Below are 24,686 nucleotides of genomic sequence, written 5' to 3'. Positions count from 1 at the left end.
TGGTGCTCCCGTGGGTTAAGGAGGCAAAACTAGAAGGAACTGTTTCTCTTCATTGTGCTACAATGGACCCTACCGACCAGCCACCCAGTGAGGTCCTGCGGACATCTGCTGGGCTAGTCTTTGTCCTCCAGAGGCAGGTAGCTTGCTAATATCCGCTCTCGAGCTCCTGGGTGTAGAAGAGCTGGCTTGGTTGTGGGATTGGAGGACACCCACTGAACCTGCAGTTTAATAATTGGGCACACTAAATAAAATTGAAAAAATAATAATAATACTGGTAAAACATCCACTTAGAGAGGTGGAATTAGTTAGACATCTTAATTTCAATCCCAGGCAAATATGCATTTATGTATCCTCAGAGATCAACTGTTTTTATAAATGTATGAGCCAAAGACGACCCCTTTTTTAGTTTTTTATCTGAACTATTGGTAACTGAGGAAGCTGGTTTGCTTCTTAATTGTTGAGCGCTTTATTGGTGCTCTGATTTAATGGTTAACAGATGGTTTACACCAAATATAATGGGCAGTTTTCCTCTGTTAAAAAAATCTCTACTGGGTACAAAATGTACAACTCCTGATAAAGAGTATTTAGATAAATAATGAACCCTCTCGACCATGGGGGCCGGTAGCCACACAAATCTGCCCCACAATGTGAAGGGACTTCAAAGGTGTATTGTATGCAGTGACTTGAAATATGCTCTATAAATACAATCCGTCCTGTTCTCTGGGCACATCAACTGGGAGCATCTTTCTTTTCCACGCCTTTTCCAGAGGGAAATTGCCTCGGACTCTCATCTAGCATTTGTATTCTGAATCTAGGTTTCCTTCCCTGACAGTGCTGTTGAATGCTGAATGTATTCTGTGCGTGTTGCAATGCTGCAACCTTGCTCCCTCCAGGCCCACATTGTAAATGAAAATCTGCATCTCAATGTGTTTACCCCGGATAAAGAGTATTTCAATAAATAATACACACTCCGGACCAGGAGGCCAGCGGCTACACAAACCCCCCCCAGAATGTGAAGGGACTCCAAAGGCTTATTCATATGCAGTGGCGTTTTCCACTAGCTAATACTGTTTATTAATAATTACTCTCTGTGACCCTGAGAGGAGTGTCGCTTTTCATGTTGCAAATTTAGCGATTCTTTCAGTCTTGGGAAATTAACTTTGGGATTTCTCCTGAAACAATTCAATTGCCCACAACTAGTAAGGTCTCCAGACAACTTGGTCATTTAATATTCTTGATGCTTTTTCAACAATGGCAGAGATATTTAGGTTTCCAAGATCAGATCAGTGCAAATCCCTGTTGTACTAAGCATTCGTGTGCTCTTATATTTGCTATTGCATTAACCCAGAAGGTAGCTTTTCAAACAGGGTGTTTTAGCCTTGCAGTGTATTAAAAATACTAAACCAAAGGGAAACAGAAGCTTTAATCTACACGTGGAAGTGTGTGTGTGTGTGTGTGTGTGTGTGTGTGTGTGTGTGTGTGTGTTTGCGGGTGTGTGTGTGTGTGTTTGCGGGTGTTGATATTTTGAAGGGACTAGTTTGTCTTTAGGCTGTTTTGTAAACTCTCAGCAGGCTCTGTGCTCTCTGCACTGCTCAGTGATGAACGGTCTCCTGATTAACAAACCTCAATAAATGACTACTTTCACTGATCTCTTCTCCTCGTCTACGAATGCTGCTTCTGAATATCCATTTAAAACCGGCACCTTCTTTTTCTTTCTTCATATCACTTGATTTCTTGTCTGAATCTATAACGAGACCTGTAGAGCTGTTAGTGTGCTATATAAATGCCCGGTGTAATCAATACCCTTGATTTGGACTTGAAATGAAAACATCAAACAAACAATAGCATCTCCCTTGGTTTGCTAGAAGTAGCTATGAAACGTTCTGGTTGATTCTATTTTATTAACAATGTTGATTTATAACTTGTTTACCACCCAAAAAAATAACTACTTATCTGATGGCTTGGCACTATGTTAAATTATTATTTTTAGTGATGCAAAGAACTCAGCATGCATTCATATGCATCATTATAGACCACAGCTGGCAATAGTGTTTGCTTACTGGAAATCAGTGTTTGCTACCACTGGCCAGAAAGACAACAGTTGTAGCACTGGAATCGGTCTTGCGTCTGAGTTATAGAGATCTGCCACTTACCCAGTCTCACAGGTACAAATGAGAGACAGTAAATGCTTGACAGAGAAACAAAATTGACAACGATTGATTAATGAATGAATTGCTGATAGAAGATGAGCCATGCCTGTTGGTAACATGGTTTTATGACCAAAGATATGAAAAACTCATATTTCCTATAAGTGTGTGTGTGTGTGTGTGTGTGTGTGTGTGTGTGTGTGTGTGTGTGTATATATATATATATATATATATATATATATATATATATATATATATATATATATATATATATATGGAGGTAAGGCATCATGTAGCCTTAGCCGCTTTGGCAATACATGTAGTATAGTAAGGGATTAGGAGAGCTCTAGTTCTCTGCCTTCTGCTTACATGCCAGTTATACCAATTTAGCTTGACCTGCATGGATTTTGAAGTCAAATCCACAGATGAAAGCCAGGGCTCCAGGCAGCTGTAAAATCCAGTCACATGTCCTGTTTTTCTTCGGAATCTCACCATTTTTAGAATTTCTTTTTTGGCAGACCTGTTAAATTGACACCAACCTTTATTTTCCAGATAGTAAATCCAATCAGTGCACTGTTTAGAGTTTAAAAAAGAAACCTTTAAATATCTGAAAAAACTTTCAAAACAGTTTAGCACCAGAGAGCTTACTGGTTCTAAATGATCAAGCCCAATGGTACAAACTGAGAGTGACACACTTTAGCACTGTCACTGACAAGGATGTTAGATGTAAACAGACAAGCCCAAGTTCAGTTATCCCAGGAACGCTGTTCCAGTTTTTCCTTTAAAATATATTGAAGTATTTGGCTTTAAAGTGGAAGCAGGTTGTTCAGGAATCTGGATGCAAAAACAGTGTCACATAAAAAAATAAATAACAAGCAATAAGCTACATTAGTATTTCCTTTATCAAAAACTTTAATCTGTTCAGCCAGACACACATGTCTAAAATAAATACAATAGAATAAATCAAAATCAAAAGTGTTAATTTTTTTTGTTGGGGGAAAAAAACAGCCTACCAGTCTGATATGCCTATTGTTTTATTGTCAATATAAGTTCTTGTGCCTCTAGTCAAGGATGTGCTGAGCTCAAGGGTCAAGGGAGTGCTAGCTCCCTATTATGAGGAGCTTAAACCTATTTCCCAGTGATGTTTATTCCAGACAAGTTTAGTTTATGTAGATATACAGAAACCTACAACAAACTGAAAAAAAAACAATCCTTTGTTTGGGGTTTAGCCCCTGTGAGATTAAAATGTTAGCCACATTTTTTCATCCAACTGTAAAACTTAGTTCAAGCAAGATAACGAACCATCTGAAATTGAAACTGTTAAAAATCATAAAATAATTAGCAAGGCACAAACAATTACTTACTTCATTGCCCTTGCCTAAAAAAGCTATCTTCCCAGCATAATTGCATCTTAAAACCCTGAGTGTACATAGAGCTACCTGAAGTGCATTAAGGATGTGAATCAGAAATAAACTCTTACCTTTGCTAGGGATTCTTTGCTGCCTTGAATTGGTTTTGTTAGCTGGCAACAAAACTGTCGGTGTTGTCTCATTCTTATTGCTGTTATTAGTACAGTAAGTGGTCTATGTAGCTGTAATAACAATGACGATATTAGGCAGATGATTAAATAATGGTAAGTGTAATTGCTTTGTGATATGTGATTTCCCCAACAGACGAGTAATCTGAATGCATTTCCTGTACGCGTTTTCATCCAGCCATAGAGACCTTGTCTTTTTTATGAATGTTATTGATCATAAGATAAAGGCCCCAAAGAAACGCTGTGTGTGGTTTCATTACTTTAAGAAGTTTGCATTTCACAGCTTTCAAATCCAACACTGTCATGAGCTGTGCTTGCAGCTTGCAGCCAAAAAAGACAAAAGCCTGACACTGACAAGTTCACAGGAATGCATGAAAGCATTCCTTTAATATATCTGTGATGAGAGATACTGTATGAGGAGCAAGTCACTTATGCATGACCTCCAAAAGCCAATTCCAAAAACAGTATTTTTAAATATTTTATAGTAAATAAGAGAAGCCCACTTAACATTATATTTATCCTGATCATTGACATATACCGCAATAACAATGACGCGAATCAAAGCGTTTTACTGAAGTTAAAGTAATTGCTCACTTCTAATCTTGACTCTTGGGAACCCTGCTGATGTACGGCACGCTATCATATTATATTTGTTTCTGTGAATAGTCTCAGTGTTTTTGGTACGAATTCAAACAGATTTAATGCATTAGTTTGACGGTATGGTTGCTGAAAATTGGACTGCAGAATGTTCTGCACAAAGCAGTGTGCTTTTCAAACTGATGCCATGATTATCTGTGCATCCCAGCCTAGCCCCCAAAATAGCCTGCATGGATCCCTGGGGGGTGGCATTCTCATTACACAGTGGTTGTGAAGCTGAAATAGATCGATATCGGAAAGCTGTTAGACTTTTGGAGGACACTGGAGAAGTATGGGATCGTTGATGCTCTCAGGCTCCGGTAGTGGGATTGAAGCTATTACCAATGTGACTTCTGTTTGTTCAGGACTCCCTCAGTGAAGATACAGTTGTTTGAGCATGAAATACATAAGCTGTAAGGCTATGCAGTGTCATTGGTCTGGCCATTGGTGCAATTTAACCCATCTGGCAATATGGTAATAGCATCGTATAATAGATTGTACTGCATGACACAAACGCTACTAAAACCGTGTTAGAAAGAATTGTAAATATATGTTGGTGAACAGCTCAAAATGATCAATACATGACAAGAGTTGTTACACTGTGGGCACTAACGAAGCTGAGGATTGTTTCACAAATTGAATTATCTTTGTATTCATGTTTAGACAGGCAGGGGCCACTGAGAGATTTTTGAAATCTGTGTAAGGTGTATTTTCTTTGAATGACCCAGCAGCACCTGCAAAGTAACAGTGTCCCATTCTAACATTTTTTTCTTAAAGATCCTCCAGCCAAGTTCAGTACTGATCAGCCTTGCTTAGCTTCTTCAATCAGAATCCAAGATTTGGTACCACAAAGGCTGTTGTTATGAACCTGCTTTCTCTAGCATGTTCTATTCATTGAGTTAGCACAGTATGGGTAATAAGAGTATCTCATTCAACATAATTTTGTAATGTGTTTGTGGTTAGAGATGTACTTTTAAAAACAAGACCTATACGAGTGAATGATCTTTTCACATCATTTTAACAGAGCGTTTTGAAGAAGTAAGAGATGACCGACTCATTGCTTTGCCGTGTGACATTTGTGTTGAAAGCCAGGACCTTTCTTACTCTGGTGTGATTTAAAACAATTGGATTATGCTGACGATGCACTGATAACTGTGGTGATGGGAATGCATTTTAGAAGAGGTGCTTCACTAGCCATGCGCAATGTAATTCAGCTATTGAAAATGTTTTGATCTTCCTACTATAATGCCCCATATCCCTTTTTATACAGTATTAACTTGAAACAAGATTTCTATTATCATCCCTCTAGTTAAGTCTACACCATTTGCATTATGATATGCGGGTCACATTACAATATTCATTGCATTACATGCAATAGTTCTGGTGCACTTCATTGTGTTATGGGTATTAAAATACAGTTATCCCCAGTGGTGGACTATTTAGTCAACACAGGAATTAGCAATGCCCAATGAATAACGTCACCCCTGCTCTAGTCATTAAGTATTTAAAAAGTATTAAAAAAACCACTCAAGGTCATCTTTGCAGTCCTGTGTCACTAGATCTTAAAACGTAAGCATGTTTGTGTTTAAGACTTCGCCAAACCAAGCAGATGCAAAAAGCTTCCGTTAGAGATCCCCGTTATAAAAAGACACACTGATCTGTTTATTTGTCAGTATAACCATTTGAAGAAAAAAAATGATCAGAGAGCAATCTGTTAACCTCTCTGCAGCAGGTTGTATTAGTGTGCTGCATATCACTGAGTCAATAACTTAATCCAGTTTGTACCACACAATAAACGAATTGCTGCTTGTGTCACAGAATATGCGGATGGAGATAATGTCAAAACGTGCTGTGCTATGTAATACAGTTGGCTCATTCAACGAGACGCCCTGAAAGGCCAATAAAGAGCTGTCCAGATGTGCTCTATAGCTAGAAGCACCAGACAGTGAATAATAAAGAATCTGGTGGGATTACAGTACAAGTGGAGCTTCTTAAAACATTTGAAAGCGCTGGTACACAGCAGCCTGAAGCAAGTGGAATATTATACTGGCTCTACGCTACTATTAAGGACTGAATGACATCCTGACACCCACACAGCAGCCCAGACCCACTCTTGGAGTGCTTCACAAAAAACTTGTCTACGAATACTGGAGAAAGCATTCTGAAGAAACAGCAAAGATAGTGTGAGTCTCTGGTATAATGTGAGGTTTTGGGAACATACTTAACGATATGAAAGAGATTTCTTATGAGGAGACAAACACTTTTACATACTACAAGTGTGACACACAACCCAAAATATGAAACCAAAAGTCAAACGTCCATAAAACAAAAACACTATTTATTAAATGGAAAGCTTGCTGATTCACTGAGCTTAGATGGCAAATGCAATAGCTGTGGTCTGTGGGCAGGGCTGGGAGAAATGGTAAAAATCACAAAATGCCTCCTCTTTAGGATATTCAGTCTTGGGGTTTGTGTCCAGCTGCCACTGCTATTTTAAGAGGTGGGAAGTGGTGCCTTGAGGGTGTCTTTAAGGTTAACAGAAGAAACAAAGAAAACCCAGTCCCTCTGAAGTAGGAGGTTATCAGCACATTTGTTACAGAACAACAAGACCGCTTCCAAACCCTATTTCCCATGGGCAAGCGACGTTCCTTCCAGCAAACAAATGTTCTTTTATATTGCAACTGTAAAAGTGACCCACTCTCTCTTGCTAGCTTGGGGCCAGTTCTGATAATTTCCCTTGGCATGCTTTGTTCAGGGTTATTGCTGTTCAGTTACCATGTGTTTATATTATTTACCTGATTTTGCTGTGAGTCAGTCCAGTGTACCCAGATAGTCTAATTCAAGTAATTTATCTGCCTTTTTAGGATTATGTTTGAATGTAAGTATTGTGATATAATGGTTTGTTTGACGGTAGGCCAGTACAAAGCATGCTTGGTTCTACATGCTGTAGGCAGTGGTGTGTTCTTATCATCCTACTCGGAATGTAGAGGGTGTAGCAGGATTCAGTTCAGGAATCGTAGGCTGTGGATGGGTCTATTGCTTTCACTGCAGCTTTCATTATGAGTTCTTAGCAGTTTGTCTGCTGAGGGTAAACCAGCCCTAGTTTGGAATGCAAGCAGTTTAAAAACCCTATAGTTTCCTTTTTTTAAATTTGCATTTGGCATTTTGTTCTCTTGACACCTCAAAATGCATTGTAAGTTCGTCCTGTAAAAAAAAAAAAAAAAAAAAAAAAAAAAAAGCTGAAACTGCAGTATTAAAAATGTTTACGAAGGAAAGTGAGATTTAAAAAATTCTACCAGGAATGTTTTTATTAAAAAGAGGTTCGTAAGCAAATGAGACATGCAAGCTTTGCCATGCATCATTTCTGAAAAATCTATTTATTTGTTTTATTATTCTTTTTTTTTTAATTGATTTTTTTCACTAGAAGTTCAGAGCGTAGTCTCTCTATCCTTGCCAGGCTAACCACCAGGGAGCTAGTGGTGCAGTTTTAATCCACAGGACTGTCCTTGGCACAGTTAACTTTAGGAACCTGCTCACTTTCCTCCAACCTCCCACTTGTACCAAGTGGATCCCCTGGACTACAGCTATCAACTCTTAATACCTGGCACTGTTACATCTATGCCTTTTATACAGCATGTATGTATTCAGATAATCGTGTTGTGGCAAGATTTGCAAGTGACACCTGATTATGTTTTTTCCAAGATTCTTTGCAAGCAAAGCCTTCTAGTTATTACATTTACCCTAGTATGATTCACAACACTTTATTGCAATAGTTTTTTTTAAGTTTTTTTATCACTATTGCTTTTGTTAAATCAACATGCATGGAAACAGAACAAAAACATACATTTTTATTTGTCTTATGTGTGTTCGGTCACAGGAACATAGCTAATTGTAAAAACCACAAAAACATTCCAGGGATGGAATTGAAACTCCCATTGCAAAGGCAGTTTCAACCATTCCAGGTTTTAATATGAGCTTGATTAGCCACAATGCATTGGTAACAAGCTCGGGGGTGTCTTATTAAACTCCTAGTAAAACCAAGAATGGATCAAACTGCTATGTAATGGGAGTCTGATTTCCATCCCTGCACTTGAAGATGAAGCAGTATCAGGAGCACTCCCTGATCTCCTAACCCATTGTCCTCAGGTTCAGCTGCATTTTAACAGCATAAGTGGAAGCTTCAAGTGGGATTCTGTTGCATTCACAAGCATATAGGGAACATGTTTAACTGCATCTGCATCCACATGGGCCTCATGCAATACTGTCTAGATTCCACTCCCTTCATTTGTTGCATCCATGCAGCCAATGATAGCAAGCCGTATCCCAATGGATTTAATACCAGCATCTGCTTGAGTCTAAAACTGTGTGCCACAGGGCAGAGGTCTGCAGATGCATTCACGCTGGGGCTGATTGATTTTCACTCCAGCTGCCGCCTGTACCCTATTGAGATGTCACATCTTGTTTCCAGCTGGGTCCTGCTTGTACCAAGGCTTTATAGATGCATTCCCTTGGGCACGCACACACAGCAAGGCAGAGGTTAGCATGAGTAAAGAAGACATTATCTTCCTAGCTCCTAACTGGTTCTGAAACCATGGAGGCAGGACAAATCTACATAGAAAACCATTGCAGGTCAAATCTATAAATAAGAACAGTTGTGCTATAAAGCTTTTGATCTTTATTGCATGCATTAAATATGACAGAAATCATATTTAATTTAGTTTGGTTTTGAATCCCACTTGTTTCATATAATTGAACTCCCTAGCTGTTTTTATTCTGTGCAATCTGCTTGGCTGCGTCTGACTGTGCTTGTTCCTCTCTTTCTCTTTGCCTCTCAGGCCTGCTCAGGAGGCTGGGGTGTCTGATCTTGAGATCATATCCCAGCAGGTGGAGGAGGAGAGCCAGTGCATCGCTCCAGTCCAGCTTGTGAACTTCGCTTACAGAGACCTGCCCCTCACGGGTCTCGACCTCTCCCTGGCCGGGTCCCAACTCCTGTCGAACCCGGATGAGGAGGATCAAAGAGAAAGGTAAGATGATGGGGTAAAAAAGACATCGGATTCTCACAGCAAAAATATCCCTGCTACACTTCAAATACACCCCCAGTGACCAATCTGATCGCCAGGCATTTAAATATAAAAGCCTAATTCCATTTAAAAAAAGCATGGAAATGGATACTCATCAGAAGTACACTTGGCAAAGTTTGCTGCGTTGCCGTTTCAACAGATTTGTTCCCGTTTACAGAGACACAAAGGGTTACTTGACAGAGCTGTGGATAAGCAGTCCCCCCTGTTGTACAGTAAATTTCACTTCCCATTAGCTGTGATCGTGGTTTAAGTCACCGCCTGCCTTGATAAGACAAGAACTTTCATCATTAACATAATTGACATGCAAAAGACAGGCCCCTTAATCCGTTGTGACAGGAAACACTGCAGCCTTCGCTTTCTTAAGAGGTTGTATTATGGTACTTAATTATTGTTGACATGATATTAAATTATAGAAATTCTGATTTAATTGCCTACTATTAGAGAGAAGGTATTGTTGGGAAGATCAGTTGACAATGAGTAGATTGCCATTTAAAGGTGTAATGGCATGCAGCTGGTTTGAAGTGCTGTAGCATTTGTTTGTTTTTCTTTGCCTAGGTCTTCTGACTATAGGCTCCTTGCAATTTTTTTCATCCAAGTCACCTGTTTTATTCTATGTTAAAATGATAACTGATAAAAATGTAGACCTACATCTATGGTCAAAAACTTTTCATGACGTGAAATTTTAGGATTGAGGTATACTTTTAAAAAACAATACCGTGAGCATAATTTAGATCTTTTATTTAACATCATGTAGTCAAAGAAACTACAAAATGATACTGTAAAAGTCTACCAAAAATATAACAGTTCATGTTAGATTTCAAAATCATATTTTTCCATTTTTTGTCAGTTTTGTTTTTTACTAAGTATATTGAAAACTGCAAAGCGGTATGTAATTCAATATGTTAACGTAACATTGTTCAGCAGGTTTCATTCGACCTTTATGAAGCAAAATTAGTTAATTTTATAGGGAGATGCAAAATGTTTGACCTTAGCTGTGGTTTGAGTGTTCGATGAGTACCAGTACTGACCAACTAGAGATTAGCAAACCTGCTTACTTTAATTTAGATAGGAAATGATTAACACAGATATTATTAAAAATGTACATGTGAAAAGTAGCAGCTTTGTATTTGTGGCTTGGCACCATGCTGAAATATTTTAGGAACTTTCCAAAGCCGATCAAGTCATGAGAAATTAGCACAGGGATGTAAAAGTAACAAGGTGTGTGCTTGTTTTCATTTCAGTGTCAGTTCTGAAGAATCAAAGGAACAGAAACTAATATTTTCCACTTGATCTATGACTTGGTTAATGTGCTTATAGCCTCTAATTTAGAAAACAAAGTGCATTCTCAGGGTTTGAGAGCAATGTTATAGATTGTTTTATGTATCCAATCCTTAACATCATTACAGCTGCATTTTAAGAGCCAGGCAGCATCATGAGCAATGTGCAAAAGCAATAGTCTGAGAGCTAGCTTCCAGGTTTGTGTAATCATTTGTCAAGCTATCACCTTACCTTGATTGCTTTCCATTAATCCCATTTTGTAGATGAAAAAAAAAAATTATAATAATAAAAAACACATTGTTTAATGGAGAGATCTCTTTGTTGAAATAAAGAATAATATTTTTGTCTGAAAAAGAAATGGGTGTATTTCATCTTGACAAATTCTCTGCTATAATGTAACATGACTTTTGTCATCTTCTGCTTCTCCTGAAGGCTAATAAAGCCCCAAGCATGTGGCTATGGTTCGCGTATGCACCCACTGCATTGGTCCCACTGAAACCTGATCACTTCCTCCCATGTTAAGGATGTCATGGCTACTCATGTATGGTAGTCAGACTCCAGTATTACATTTTTCAGTAGTCTTTCACATGATGGTCAATTATTTCTTAATGAGAAGGTAAATCTCCAAGAGATACTTCATTTGATTGTGGTGCCATGACCTGGGTATTAAGAAAATCCGTGTACTTTAGATTCAAGCGCCAGGCAATTGAACAAGGGCAAGGGAAGACCCACAAAAGCCACAACTGCAATTTGCGGTATAATATAGCCAGTGCTATAATCTAGCCAAAATACTCAGAGGAGCTAGACACAAATATACCAAAAGAACATTCTTTCTACAGCGCTATTTTTGTATTATCTAAAGACAGATCTAGACCTTTCTTTCTTTCTCTCAAAGCAAACACACTAAACAGTAACACAGTGCTGCAGAACGCAGTTTGATTAATAGGGTTAAAAAATATATTGTTCGCTAACTTGCAATGTTAAAAATGCCTGTCAGGGAAGAGCGTTGTGTTTGTTCAAGCTTTGAGTCTTGAACTCCTGAATGCTGCCTGAAGATTAGTTAAGGGCTCTAGACTAATGTGGTTCACAGAAGCACAACTCTTCTCCTTTCTCCTTCAGAAGCACATGAGCAATGCTCAGCCTTTCTGAACAATTAACCAATTTGACCCCTCTGGTACCGTCTATATGTACAACCAATTGGACAGACCCATGGAGTAATGACCACGACCAAAGAGTACCTTACTATGACTTCTGTCCGAAAGACAGATCCACTGGTGCTTGTGTGTGTCTGTTTGTTTTGTAGTTGTTTGAACTGCTTTATAAATGACTTTTTTTTCCTGCTGACATTTCTTGTATGTTTCAAAGTTCTCATGTTGATTACTTATAAACAATTAACAAAAGAAAACCCCATGCTCAAAAAAAGCATCTCAGAAATAGCAACACAATACGGGGCATAGACCAAAAGGATATAGTGAGAAAATGAGAAACGGTCCACCCTCAAGGATTTTTCATTTAATTTTTATAAAATATTTAGCAAAAATTTAACACAATTTTCACAATATGTTTTAGAAATTAAATGAATTATTTTTAAATGAAAAATCCTTGAGTGCGGACCGTTTCTCATTGATTCCTCATAAACAACCTTGTGTAATTTTTATACTGAGACCAAAACTTGTTTTCATATTTTCACTGCCTGATTACTCTGTTCATTGTAGGATGGATTCTCAAACAGTTTATTTACAGTATATGAATTTCTAAAGATCAGTAATAGAAGTATTTTTTTTATATTGTAAAGCAACGAATAATTCTGGCATTTTTCCCAGAGGTGTTAATGTACACCATGCTGGTTTTGTCTGCCCCCAATTTGCTGCTGTTATGTCTTCACAAGATAGAGATGAACCGGCTCTCTCTCTCTCTCTCTCTCTCTGTCTCTCTCTTATTCAGAGCAGCGCTGAATGGGAAATTGCTTTGAATGTAAATGTTATACATTTAAACAAAGACCTGTTTCCAATAGCCTGTGGTGTTTCAGCGGGTGCTTTCAAGCAACATGCTTTTGATATTGTGCCCCTGAAAGAGTATGCAGTTCCACACATTGATATACACACCCCATTACCAAATACTGAACCACAGCAGAATTATGTATGAACTCCTTTTTACATGCAGACAAACCATAAAACAACTGCACAGAGTCCAGTGCTCTCCAGGGAATTATAATACTGATAAGTAGGGGGTGTACACAAACTCGTACTCTTACTCAGAACTGCTTTTAAGAATTATTTCATCAGCAGGTCTTCAATAAATTGAAGAGTAAGTAGCAGGGTTCTGAAAAATATAGCGTTACACGTCCCTGTGTCTTGCTACAACTGTTTAAATAACATACTTGTAATTTTTCTTTTCATTGTTAACATCATAACAACTTAGTGCTGTGTTACCTTTGAAACAGACTTCAATGTTATAAGTGTAAAAAGTTAACCATGAAAAGAAGAATGATAAGTACGTTATTTAAACAGTTATAGCAACACGAGGGGCCGTGTAACACTGTATTTTTCTGAACCCCGCTACTTACTGTTTTAATGTGTTGATTTCAAAACAAGAACAGCTGTTCTTCTCTCCTGTTTACAATTGACAATCCATGGCAATTCATTTCCGCACTGGCGTACCAAGGCTGTAAACTTCATTCAGACTGCAGGTGGCTCGCAGTTCAATGCAGACCTCGGCTACAACCTTTCTTATGTGAGCCACCAAAACAAACGGGAAGTTCAAGCTGAAAAGCTCTGAAAAGTAATTATCTTTATTTTGCTAGGGTGTATCATGTGTGGCCTTTTGCTCATAATATTTTTCCCAGGCTGGGCAGTGCCTCGGGCATTGTTTGGAATTTAATTTAACAGAGCAAGGACATCATTCCTGCGGTATTGCGCTGGGGAGGAGCTCTCTTTCTTTGTTACCCAGCCAGGTATCTAATTTGGCAAAGCAAACAGCGTGACAAGAAACTTGGCATTTCTGACTGATACCAGAAGTTTGTTAAGCACTTTTGGTGCTTACTCTTTTTCCCACACTTAAGGGCGTTAAAGAAATCTAGTAGGCACATAAGTTTCAAGCAACCCAGTTTTGAACTGGTTAAAGCTGGCTTTCAAGGTGTTACTGGAATATTACCTGTAGATTATATCAACACCATTATGTCAATCATGCTACAGTATGTGGTGCTACGCATATTGCACAGAATATATGCTTAGAAAACTAGGTGGGGGGGAAAAACTAATCTGAAATGTCCACTCTCCCTCAGCTTCAGTGCTTGCTAGCTCTACTTTGTGTGGATGAATGTAACACACTACAGTATGTGCCACACATGTCAAGTTTAAATCGTGCATTCCCACCACCACCACAAAGCAGTGGAATTCCACTGAATCTCCCATGTTTTATGTTCTTTGCCCCAGAGGCGTTTCAGTGGTTTCCTTCAAAAAACAAGGGCTGTGTAATCCTGTAAACTGTTCCTCTGTTGAACTTCACAGAACAGTAACTGAGAAGATTCTAAAGGCTGAACATGCAGTAGATCTCCATTTCTATAGCTATTTTTACAATTGATTTTATTAGATGCCTAACTGTGGCTTTGCAATAGCTCTCTAAAACAATTGTTTCAGCATCAGGTGAGAGCCTATCTGCTATTGGCTAGGGGACAGATTGCAGATGTCTAAACAGTCACGTGATGCTGAGGTTCCGAGGTTCAGAAGCCATGCTGCGATGGGTGTCAAGCATCTTGTGGGGCTTAATCCCTTTACCTTTTGTTATTACTGAGTTCTACATCATAGTGAAGGATCATTTGAAAATAATACCTCATGATTGCAATTACAGTACCTATCTATTTATTTGAACTATTGGGGTAAACCTCAATAATCAGAACTTGAAAAGGGAGACAGACCAAGAAAAAAAAGTGGGTTTGAAACTACTGTAACATATTCCTAGATAAAGTAGAAAAAAAAATCTTTGGAAGCCAACATTAGCCCCATCTATAGCGTAGCGACCTGCCATCCTGGATCTTTTGAACTCGAACATTAACCAAATGTCAAAGCTCTACCTAATGACCCGCCTCTACCCTGAACTCAGACAACAGCTTTCAAGCTGTCTTTGTACCTCAGTCGATGCATAGTGAAGATGGCTCTGTATTTCTCTGAGACAACCCTAATTTGTTTCCCTGCAGTAGCAGAGGCACGCTGAATCTTAAAGCACTTTGCGGAATTCTACATTCTCTGGAGGCCAGCGCTGTTGATGGCAATGTGGGCTTATTTAATTAAAAGTGCAGAAGAAGTTGTCTGGAAGCAACCTGGGGATCGGCGGGTATCTTGTTATCTGCTGGGTCGCACAGCCTCTCTACTTTGAGAATCACTTAAGGGAGCTGGTGGGTGAGAAGCTGCGCTTTAATTCCACTAATGATTATTTCCTTGTTTAGCTTCATATTGATTGGGGATTGCTAGATTTACACCGTAGGAATCAAATCAGAAGATTATCTTTTTGTAATGATAAAACAATTATCCTCTTCTTTCTTTTCGGAGTTAACAAAAGGAGGCTATAGAGTTACTGGGTTCTACTAAAGACACCAAGGGGCTATCGTGATGATTATGTGCAACACTACGAATTACAGAACCTGTTATTTTTGCTATCATTACTGTTGAGATTTATTATCTCTATCCCACAGACCATTCCGGGTGACCTGCAAGCCCAACGCTCTTCCCCTTTGCATACTTGATTTGTGATGGGGAGTTTCAGTGTTGACCCTACAGCATTGGCGTTTACATTTAGCAATTCAATGAATACTGTTTATTTTACCACACTAGTCATTTTATTTTATCCCATTTAAAGTCAATAAAGGATTCCCAATAGGCTTGCCCAGTGTGAGTATGCGACAGTGATTTCTATGCAGTGTATTAGCAATACAATGGCTGCAGCAGTCCATTGCTGCTCCAGGCTGTTGCGTTCCTGCTCACAGATGTTTAACTCAATCCAGTGTTTTGTTTTCTCCTGTTCAGGTATGCAGTTTAAGTAATTCTGCACAAAATGTGATTTACTTTCTTTTTTTTTATTTCCAGAGCTTTATTAACAGAGAGGTACTCAATATGAGTTCCAAAGATTTGAAAGAACCATCTATTTACTTGTGAGCAACACAGACCAGAGCAGCTAGTACCAATTATGCTGAATTGCATGCTGGCTTTGTGATATTCATGGTCACAAATAACATGGAGCAATGAATACGATTACAAATTATCATAATTGAGAATGTACATGAAATGCCCTATATAGACAGAGATGTGCTGTGAGATTCGTTATTATTCAAAGACATGCAAAATTCTAGATTGCATTTCCGGCTAAGCTCCATGGAAAACCTATCTGGAAACATAACCTGGAAAATTTATCTTGATCTGTATGAATTAAAAAGCACGTTTTTTTAGGAATGGGTGAAGAACAACAATTAAAATTTTTAAAATACCTTTTTTACGATTCAGTCAATGCACAGCGACACACAATGAGACAATAAAAAGCAGAACCATTAAAAAAAAGGAAACACGATAAACCAAGCTAGTAGATTTGTCAGACAAAACTTAAAGGAGTGAACTGCTTGGAAAATGTTTTCTTACTATTATTATCTTGTTCGTACTGTATAACTAGCTTGTGGGCAGTTTTAAAACTGTGTAATGATGTTAACATCTGATATTGATCTTTTTAGACACTTTCCTTGGCAATTTACTGGAAGAATGGAGGAAGAATGCCTCCTTTTCTTACCACCAAATAATGTTTTTATAGACACAGAACGGCCTCCAAAGGCTTACTTTGAAATCTGCAAGCGCATTCATTTGAACAGTCTCCCATCCCTACACTGAGGTTAGCACTAGCTGTAGATTAATGACTTAATGGCACCTTTCGAGTGCTGAGGATGTTAGGGGGCTGCATGGCATTGTGGTTTCCCTGGCATCTTCTTGAGTTTATTACAGCAGAGGCAAATCCCAGCCAGATTTATCATCGTGCATTCAAGGTTAGGCTGGTTGACTTTGCATTACCAGAGACCTGCTCCCTGGTTACTGCTTGTCTCAAATTGTTTTAATGACCAAGTGTGCCGCTCTATCTACGCTCATCATTTACTTGTCCTCTCTAGCATCTCCGACTGGAAGTGGAATATTCTAATAGTTTTAAAACACCTAGGCCTTGCTGTCCCTTGTCTCCTAGGACTTTTGTTATTTACCTGGGCAATAAAACTGGGAACAACATTTTTCAGTTAGGTAAGGGGCAGGATTCTGTAAGAAATATAAACCTGTTAAACAATATTATTGATGTCAAATATATGTTTATTGGTATAGCTCAGAAAAATAATAATTCTAATGAACACAGTCGCGACACTCCGGGCTGCAGTGGTTGAGAACTGAACACATGACAATGCATTCGCTTTAATTTTGTAGATTTCAAAACACATCATTGTAATGATATCATTTATGACCCCTGTTTCCTATACTCTACATACTCGTGGCAGATCTCTAGACTTAACAAAGACATTCCTTTGAATCCGTTATTGCTGAGATTCACCCATCCATCCCCCATGCAAGGAGAAACCCCTCTCTCCTTACATTCCTGAGCTCAAATACCACATCCAGCTTCTCAGTTTGCTTGCTATAGAAAAAACACATTATAAAAGAATAATTTGTTCTAATACAAAAACTATTACAAATTCCTTACAATTTTTTTAAACCAGATTCTAGGAGGTGGGGAGAAAGTGCAAGCAAGCCAACCCTTCAGTTCTATCTGCTCCTTCAAAGCAGCTGGGCTCTCTTGTGCTATTTTGTCCTGTTGACTCCACTATTGCCCATCATAAAACTTCAATAGCTTCAATAGCTTCTTCTTATATCTCATGCTATGTAAGTACCATCATCTGTTAGTCATGTATGTGCTCTGTTAGACTCAAGAATGCTGATAGTCATTATACTGTAGTACAGTAATACTAAGCTGCTGTATGCTATAGTATTGAATAATGTGGTATGTATAATGTGGTGAGTAATGTATGTAGGCTTATACTTACTAAGTATGGATCGTTCAATTGTACCAGATAAGCCCCCGAACAGGATGTATAGCAGAGATCCTCCAATGCGGTTGAAGTATAACATATTGAAATTGACTCTGCTTGTCTGCTCACCTTCAACTTATTTAAATGTCAGGTTTTTTGTTTTGTTTTGTTTTAAGCAACCGTTTCTCTTAATTGACAATTTTGACCGCTCTCAATTATAACTTGATTGAAGTGTGCACTTTAAATAACAATTGTGTCTCTCTGATCAGCTCTGCTCCCCCCCCCCCCCCCCCCATCTGTCTGTCCTTATAGAGTTTCACTGGAGATGAAAAGAAAACCTATAGACAGTGTGTTTTTAGTTTACTTTGTTGGTGTGAACACAGTTGTAGTTCCCCAAATAAGTTTTCTATGGAAAATTTGTATAGAAACTCTGCATATACCATACCATTTAATTGCTTTTTATACAGTGCAATTGTCCTTTTTTTGTTCTAAAAAGACGTTAGTACATAGTCTTTTAGAGTAATGATTTGTGTATTAAAAACAAAAAAAAAAATACTCAAATGAATGAATACTGGAATGGGATTGGATATGATTCATTCATGTCTTTTTCGAACAAACGTAGCTCCTCCGCTTATCAAACTTGCTCTTCAAAACCAAGTATCTTGTGTGCAGATCAGAGTGACATGGCTTTGCATTGAAATAAGTTTGAGTGAACTAGAATGGCTTTTTAATGTATGTATTTTGTTCAATTACTGCTAGCATTTATTTTAACAGATGAATAACAATTCTATGATTAATGGTGTAGGGACAGATATTACAAGGGAGCTTTCAAAGGTAAAATTAATTACCGTACGCTTCACACCACCAGCAACATAGTGCATATATTTTGTGCTTGCTCAGTATTCTCCTTTCCCTGCCTGATTAACTGAAGCCCTGTCTCTCTCAACTGTTTCCATCACAAACCACTTCCATACTTTTTTAGTTTGGTTCTGTTTTTTCTTTCTTTCTTCTTAGATGACTGTTAATATTTTTATTGAATGACTGCATGTTTTATACACACAAACAGAAGGAGATTGAGTTTGAACTGTGGCTTAAAAGGTCAGGGCAAGGGATAGAATCCTGGGTGGTCCTTCAAAGATGCAGTCAGTGAGAATCGTGTTGTACTAAAAAGAAAATGTGTAATTTGATAAAACTCACCGTTGGCAACTTGGTCTACCGTTTTTCTAAGTTTCTTTAAAAAAGTGCTCTATTAAAAGGGTTACCATATGACTACATGAACACTAGGACAGTTTGGGACAGTTCAGGCTTTTCAACTCACATTGCAATGCATGCTGTTAGTCTGTGCATGGAGTCCTGTACTAACCCTATCTATTGACCTTTTCACAGTTGCCCATTTATGGCTTATTCCTGGCAAGTTTCTGGTTCATAGTAGTTACAAATCAAGTGGAGATTATTGTTTCGTTTCCCTGTTGTCTATCCCTCGATAGCTCCTTTGGTTGTTACAAGTGTGCGATTCTCTGGTTTTCAAACTTGAGGAGCCATCCTCTCTAGTTTGCGCCCCCAATCCCCTGTATCACCAGACTACCTTGGAGGGGGAAGTCGTGTTCCATGCGTGTTCCATGACCCCAAGACTGCGACCCTGATTGGCTGGGGCAGGACCCCATGCAGCTCAGAATAGCCCCCATTCTAAAGAAGTTACAAAAAAGGAGTCAGATCCTCAAGGTTTACCAGGCTCTTATACAGGACCTCACTTCATGGGAAGTCTAGAGGTTTGTCATTATTCTTTAGTTTCTGGGTCTGTGTAAGATATTAATGAGGCTAATACCCAGGTTCCACTCCAGTGATTCTTATGCATAAAGTCTTGACTGCATTTGCCCTGGTTGGTCTTAGTGCCCCCACAGTCACATCATTTATTTTTAATTAAGCTCAAAATTCTACAGTAAGCAGAGTTTGTAGTTAATGAAACCACGGGTCATGGGCGCATTCGATATCGGCATCAAGACTTTTGAATTGCCTGGCTACATTTCAGAGGAGCAAATATTCCCATGTTTAATTCAAAGGGCGTTGTATTTCATAGATGCCACTTATTTCTTTTCTCCACCTTGCTAAAGTGAACCTTGATAAAGGTTTATCCCTTGATATCCATCTGCATTTGTGCCTGAATATAAACTGACAACGTAACTAAAAACAAAGGCTGTGAAATTCATTTTTTCAAGGGTTATGCACTGATTGATTTTTTTAATCAACAATAATGGCCCTGCCAAAGCGCTGATAGCTAATGCACTTAACTTTCTTGAAAATCAAATACTTTGTGATTTAAACATATAATGAAGACATTCATCAGAAACTCCAATCAATCATTTAAATAGCTGGTCCTGCAAGGGATACAGTATCATATGATTTGACTTGTTCTTCATATACAATATACAGTTCTATTGGTGCTGCAGCCTTTATTTACAATGAAATGCCTGATACTTGTAGACTGCAGTTTATTTTGACTTCTCTTTGTTCCCCTTGATTGATTGATTTAATTCTGGAAATGAATCTAGCTCCTCTGTTCAACGGTGCAGTTTTCCTTGGGTATCTGGGGGGGAGGGAACAGTTTGATTTTGTTGCTGCAGCAGGGTTGGTGCTGTTTCTGTTTTTTGATTGGCTATGCTAGTGACGGCTCCATTTTCAGAACTGCCCACTTGAATGTTCTCGACGTTCTCAAGGTTGTTTTGAGAGAAGGTACTGAGCATGCTGTCCATGCTCCTCACACGACAGGGTCAGGTATTCAGGGGCATTCATTTGTGTAATTGCAGGGGATATGTTTGCAGAAAGCACAATAAAACCCTTCTGATCCACCTACGTGCTGTATCGCAGTGCAAGCTTGGTTAAACCGGATATTTGATTTTGAATATAGGCTGAAATCAGACCAATATTAATCCTTGATTGTACACACAATAATAAAAATTTAAAAAAAACAGTTAAAATGATATATCTTCACATCATTTTTTAAGTTTTATTTTATTCAGCTAGAACTACACTCACCAGTTTTATTAAACAGTTATAAGAATTCTCCCCTATCCCGTCCAATGTTTTTTGTGTTATATAATGTGCTACAGTTAGCTTCCACGATATAATTTTAACTTACAGTATCTATAAAGTTTAGGAGACCCACTATATACTAGACCCACACACATGAAACCTCAATGGACTGCATACTTTATTAATAATAATAATAGGGGACCCTTTGTTTTATTAACACCTCTATTTCTCTTGTTATAAATACTTAAATGTTACAGTTGGAAGCCGGGGGGTTGCTTGAAATTAGTTTTCTCAGTTCAGAGTAATCCATCCAGACAATTTCAGTTACTGGCATTCCTGTAGGTCTCATTAAAGTAACACATTTCCACACAGCACAAAATACTTTATGAAGCCTTGCTGTGTTTTTAAGGGCTTTGTGCAGAATGTGAGTAAGTAAAGCTGTCTGGCTCTATCCACTTGGTAGCCTATTACATTAAGGTCCTGGATGTTCTCACATGACAGTTTTTCCTCTTTCTTATTTACATTATCATGTTACCATGTGTGTAAGTACATTGTAATCACAGTGCAAGACAAGACATTGTAAAGTGTTACTGTCCACATTTTCCGTAGGCACAGCATGTTTAAATCAAAATAACGTTTCCAAAAAGTGTTTTGTAGAATCCCATAGTTTATGCACATCATTTTTCTTTATATTTTGTGCAGGCAAGTGGACAGCTCGTGTTTAGGACTTTCACTTCAACTTCCAATACGTAGAAATGAATGCAAGACTGAACGCCATCTGGATAATACAGAATTGCTTGTCTTCCACAGCCAAAAAGTTGATTGCTAACAGCATGATTATGCTTTTATTTGATTATTCTGACAATGTTTACAAGCCACTCCAGTTCATCCCTGCCAAGTGGATGAGAGGGCTGTCAGCACAAGGGCATCTGAATTAGCTCTGGGTGTTTTCGCAAGAACTTGATGCAATCTTTGCAGATTTTAAATGGGTTCCCGCTAACTGACTACTAACATAAATGAAATGGCATTGACTTCTGCTTTCTTTCAAGTGTCTGGTTGCTGCGATTGCCTTTGTTCTCCTAGATTATGACCTGTGTTTGTATTAAGATTATTATTTGTTTCATAGCTTGTGACGCATTATGGCTCCAGTGCTTTTGTTAGCTGGCCCTTGAGTTTTAGATTGTACATTTCTCCCGCAAGTCTTCTCTGTTATGTTTTTTTAAGCTTATATATATATATATATATATATATATATATATATATATATATATATATATATATATATATATATATATATATATATATATATGTGTGTGTGTGTGTGTGTAATGTAATATTTGCATTTTTTCACCAGAGATGACTTTAGTTGTACAATAACAAAGGCAGGTGCTGCGCTGAATACTGACACTACACCACCACACAGAAATCTAGGCTGTAAACATGCACACACAGCAAAATACACAATGGTCTTGCACAGATTACTGACACCAATCAAAACAATCCTTTTTCTGTCTTCTGCTTCTTCTGCTTTTTAATTTTTTTTTTTTTTTTTTTAAGACTCCCGTTGCATAGCAGATTGGTCTATTGTGTGTTTTTACACGGATTAAAATGGTCCACCACAGTAGTGTGGCTTTTGCTTAATCACTCTGAAAGATTTCTTTAAAAATAGAACGTGAACATACTCGTTGTGTTGTTGTCAGCTTGCTACACTGCAGAGCCATATGGTTTGGCTCAGGAGAGCGCACTGGGGGGAGGGCTCATCAGAGTGCAGTGTTGCCAGAAACACTCTGATTGGGCGTCAGTAATCTACTCTCAGTTCCGCTACTTTCAGTAGGCACCTCATGAGGTAATGGAAAAGAGCAGAGGGTCATGAAATCAACTTCGATAAAGAAATCGAAGCCGAAACAACAATAGAGAATGATGAAAACACACAGAATAGGATTTAAAGCAAATGTGCAGTTGAACCTCAAAGTTATAAACACCATGGAATGGAGGTTATTCATTCATCTGAAATGCTTATAACTTTGAAAATGGTTTTAATAATTGTGTACTCCTGCTGTCTACAGCCTCAGTCTGGTGCAGGGGTCTCCAGCCCTGGTCCTGCAGAGCCCCAACCCTGCAGGTTTTATAGGTGTCTATATCATCAATGGCTAAAGATCTGGAACACCTGTTAATCTTAACTAGTTAAGCCAAAAACTGATGCAATTAAGTAACTGAGAACTGGGTTGAAACGAAAACCAGCAGACCAAATAGCTCTCCAGGACTGGGGTTGGAGACCTCTGATCTGGTGAATAACACAATGATACAGCACAGTAATGCAATAATCATATTGTTAGGATTTAAAAGGCTTTAAAACCATACTGTAATTGGCAGGGTGGGGTGGGGTGGGGAGAGCTGTAAATTTAATGATTGAGCTTGCTCAATCACTCAGACTCCTTTGGCTTGGAAAAAAAAAATCCTTGCTATGTTTAAAACTAAAATGTTCCTAGTAAAATTGCCTGTACTTGCTTTGAAAGCTGCTTCACCTTTGTCTGGATACACTGGCTTAAGGAGGGCTTTATCAAAATCGTCAATCTGGTTGCATTATAGGCATGGCTGACTTAGTCAGTTCATACGTCTGGTGATTGCAACTCTGAGGTTCTGCTTTATATAAGCCATCCCATAAAAGAGAAGCATCTGAGATTAGTTTAAAAAAAGGAAAACAACTATAATGTCTCTAAATAATGTCCAAATAGATTCCTCTTTGCTGTCAGATGTGTGTGTTTTTTTAACAGACTGTAATGGCAGCTTTTTGGATGTTACCACATCACAGCAATGGCATTGTTCTGAAGCGCGCTGCAGTGATTGATGGTGTGCTTCCCTTTGTATCAGATGTGGAGGACAGCAATTTCATCAACTTAGCTGCCAAATCACATTTAAAATGCATAACAGCTGGGGAGTTCTTTTCACTTCTTTTTACGAATGTCACAATTAGTACACCCTGCATCTTGTTCTTTATATGCAACTCTCTTTGACTACGAAAGTACTTAACCTTGGAGTTCCCAATCCTTTCGCTTAGTGCCCCTGCAGCTGGCACAGCATCCTGGAAGATGGTAGACAGAGCGATTGGCAGGGAAACTAATTAAGAGCTAGGAGTTCACAGTTTTGTTGGCAAGAAGCTGCCTAACTCTAACTCTGTGTGGAGTGGCTGTCTAGCTCTGGTTTGCGCTATGAGTGTAAATCACTTTCACCAGCAGTCACAGTAAAATGAAGTTCAGAGTAAAAAAGATTAGACTGGAGCTGTTAATACAGTAGTAATTTTTTTACTTCCATTCTCAGATCTCCCATTCGGTTCTGCATCGAGTGCTCTGTGCAGCACAATAATGTGTCCTCTGTCTTAATTTGAATATCTAACAGGCAGGCCCCAATACACATTTTTCTAATTAAAAAAGAAAACCTTTGCTTGAATTACTGAGACAAGCGCCCATTTAGAATATGCAAATGAGATCATTTAAATTGCTATTGTCACCGCAGACGGCTAACCTTTATACATCTGGGTTATTATTTGTTCTTTTTACAGTTTGATCTTTTTTTCATAAGGTGCCTGTGTGTGTGTGTGTGTGTGAGTGAGTCTGGGCAGGGGTGGAATTCTATAATTGATAACTGTGATTTGCAGTCAAATGCTATCAAACTCATTTCAGTGGAAGTGGCCTTGTCAATAAGCTGCAGTGTCGACCTCTACTGGAGAGCTGAATTTATTTGTTTTCCTTTACAAATTCAGTAATGATAAACGAGAGCCACTTCCATTCAAAGAGATTCATTGAGAGCTACTTTAGCACAAATAAGGACCTGCAATTGTTAACAGGCTGTTAAATGGACAATATTACTTTCAACAAAGTACCAGCAATCAAATTGTTTGTCCACTGACATCCCTTTGGGTAGAGAACTGAAAGATT

At 38.4% G+C, this 24,686-nt stretch overlaps 1 protein-coding gene across 1 annotated transcript in view; it reads left to right on the top strand.

The window, feature by feature from the left end:
* The window catches only part of LOC121294753 (transmembrane protein 266-like), a 49,425-nt gene that overhangs the window by 4,967 nt on the left and 19,772 nt on the right, over positions 1-24,686 (top strand). Inside the window, exon 4 of the mRNA XM_041218819.1 lies at positions 9,156-9,344. Coding sequence (XP_041074753.1) covers positions 9,156-9,344 — 189 coding nt within the window. The remainder of the gene's footprint in view (positions 1-9,155; positions 9,345-24,686) is intronic.

Source organism: Polyodon spathula, chromosome 19 (genome assembly GCF_017654505.1).
Source record: "Polyodon spathula isolate WHYD16114869_AA chromosome 19, ASM1765450v1, whole genome shotgun sequence".
Lineage (NCBI taxonomy): Eukaryota > Metazoa > Chordata > Actinopteri > Acipenseriformes > Polyodontidae > Polyodon > Polyodon spathula.
Note: the sequence above shows the minus strand (reverse complement) of the source record. Positions and strands in the feature narration are given on the sequence as shown.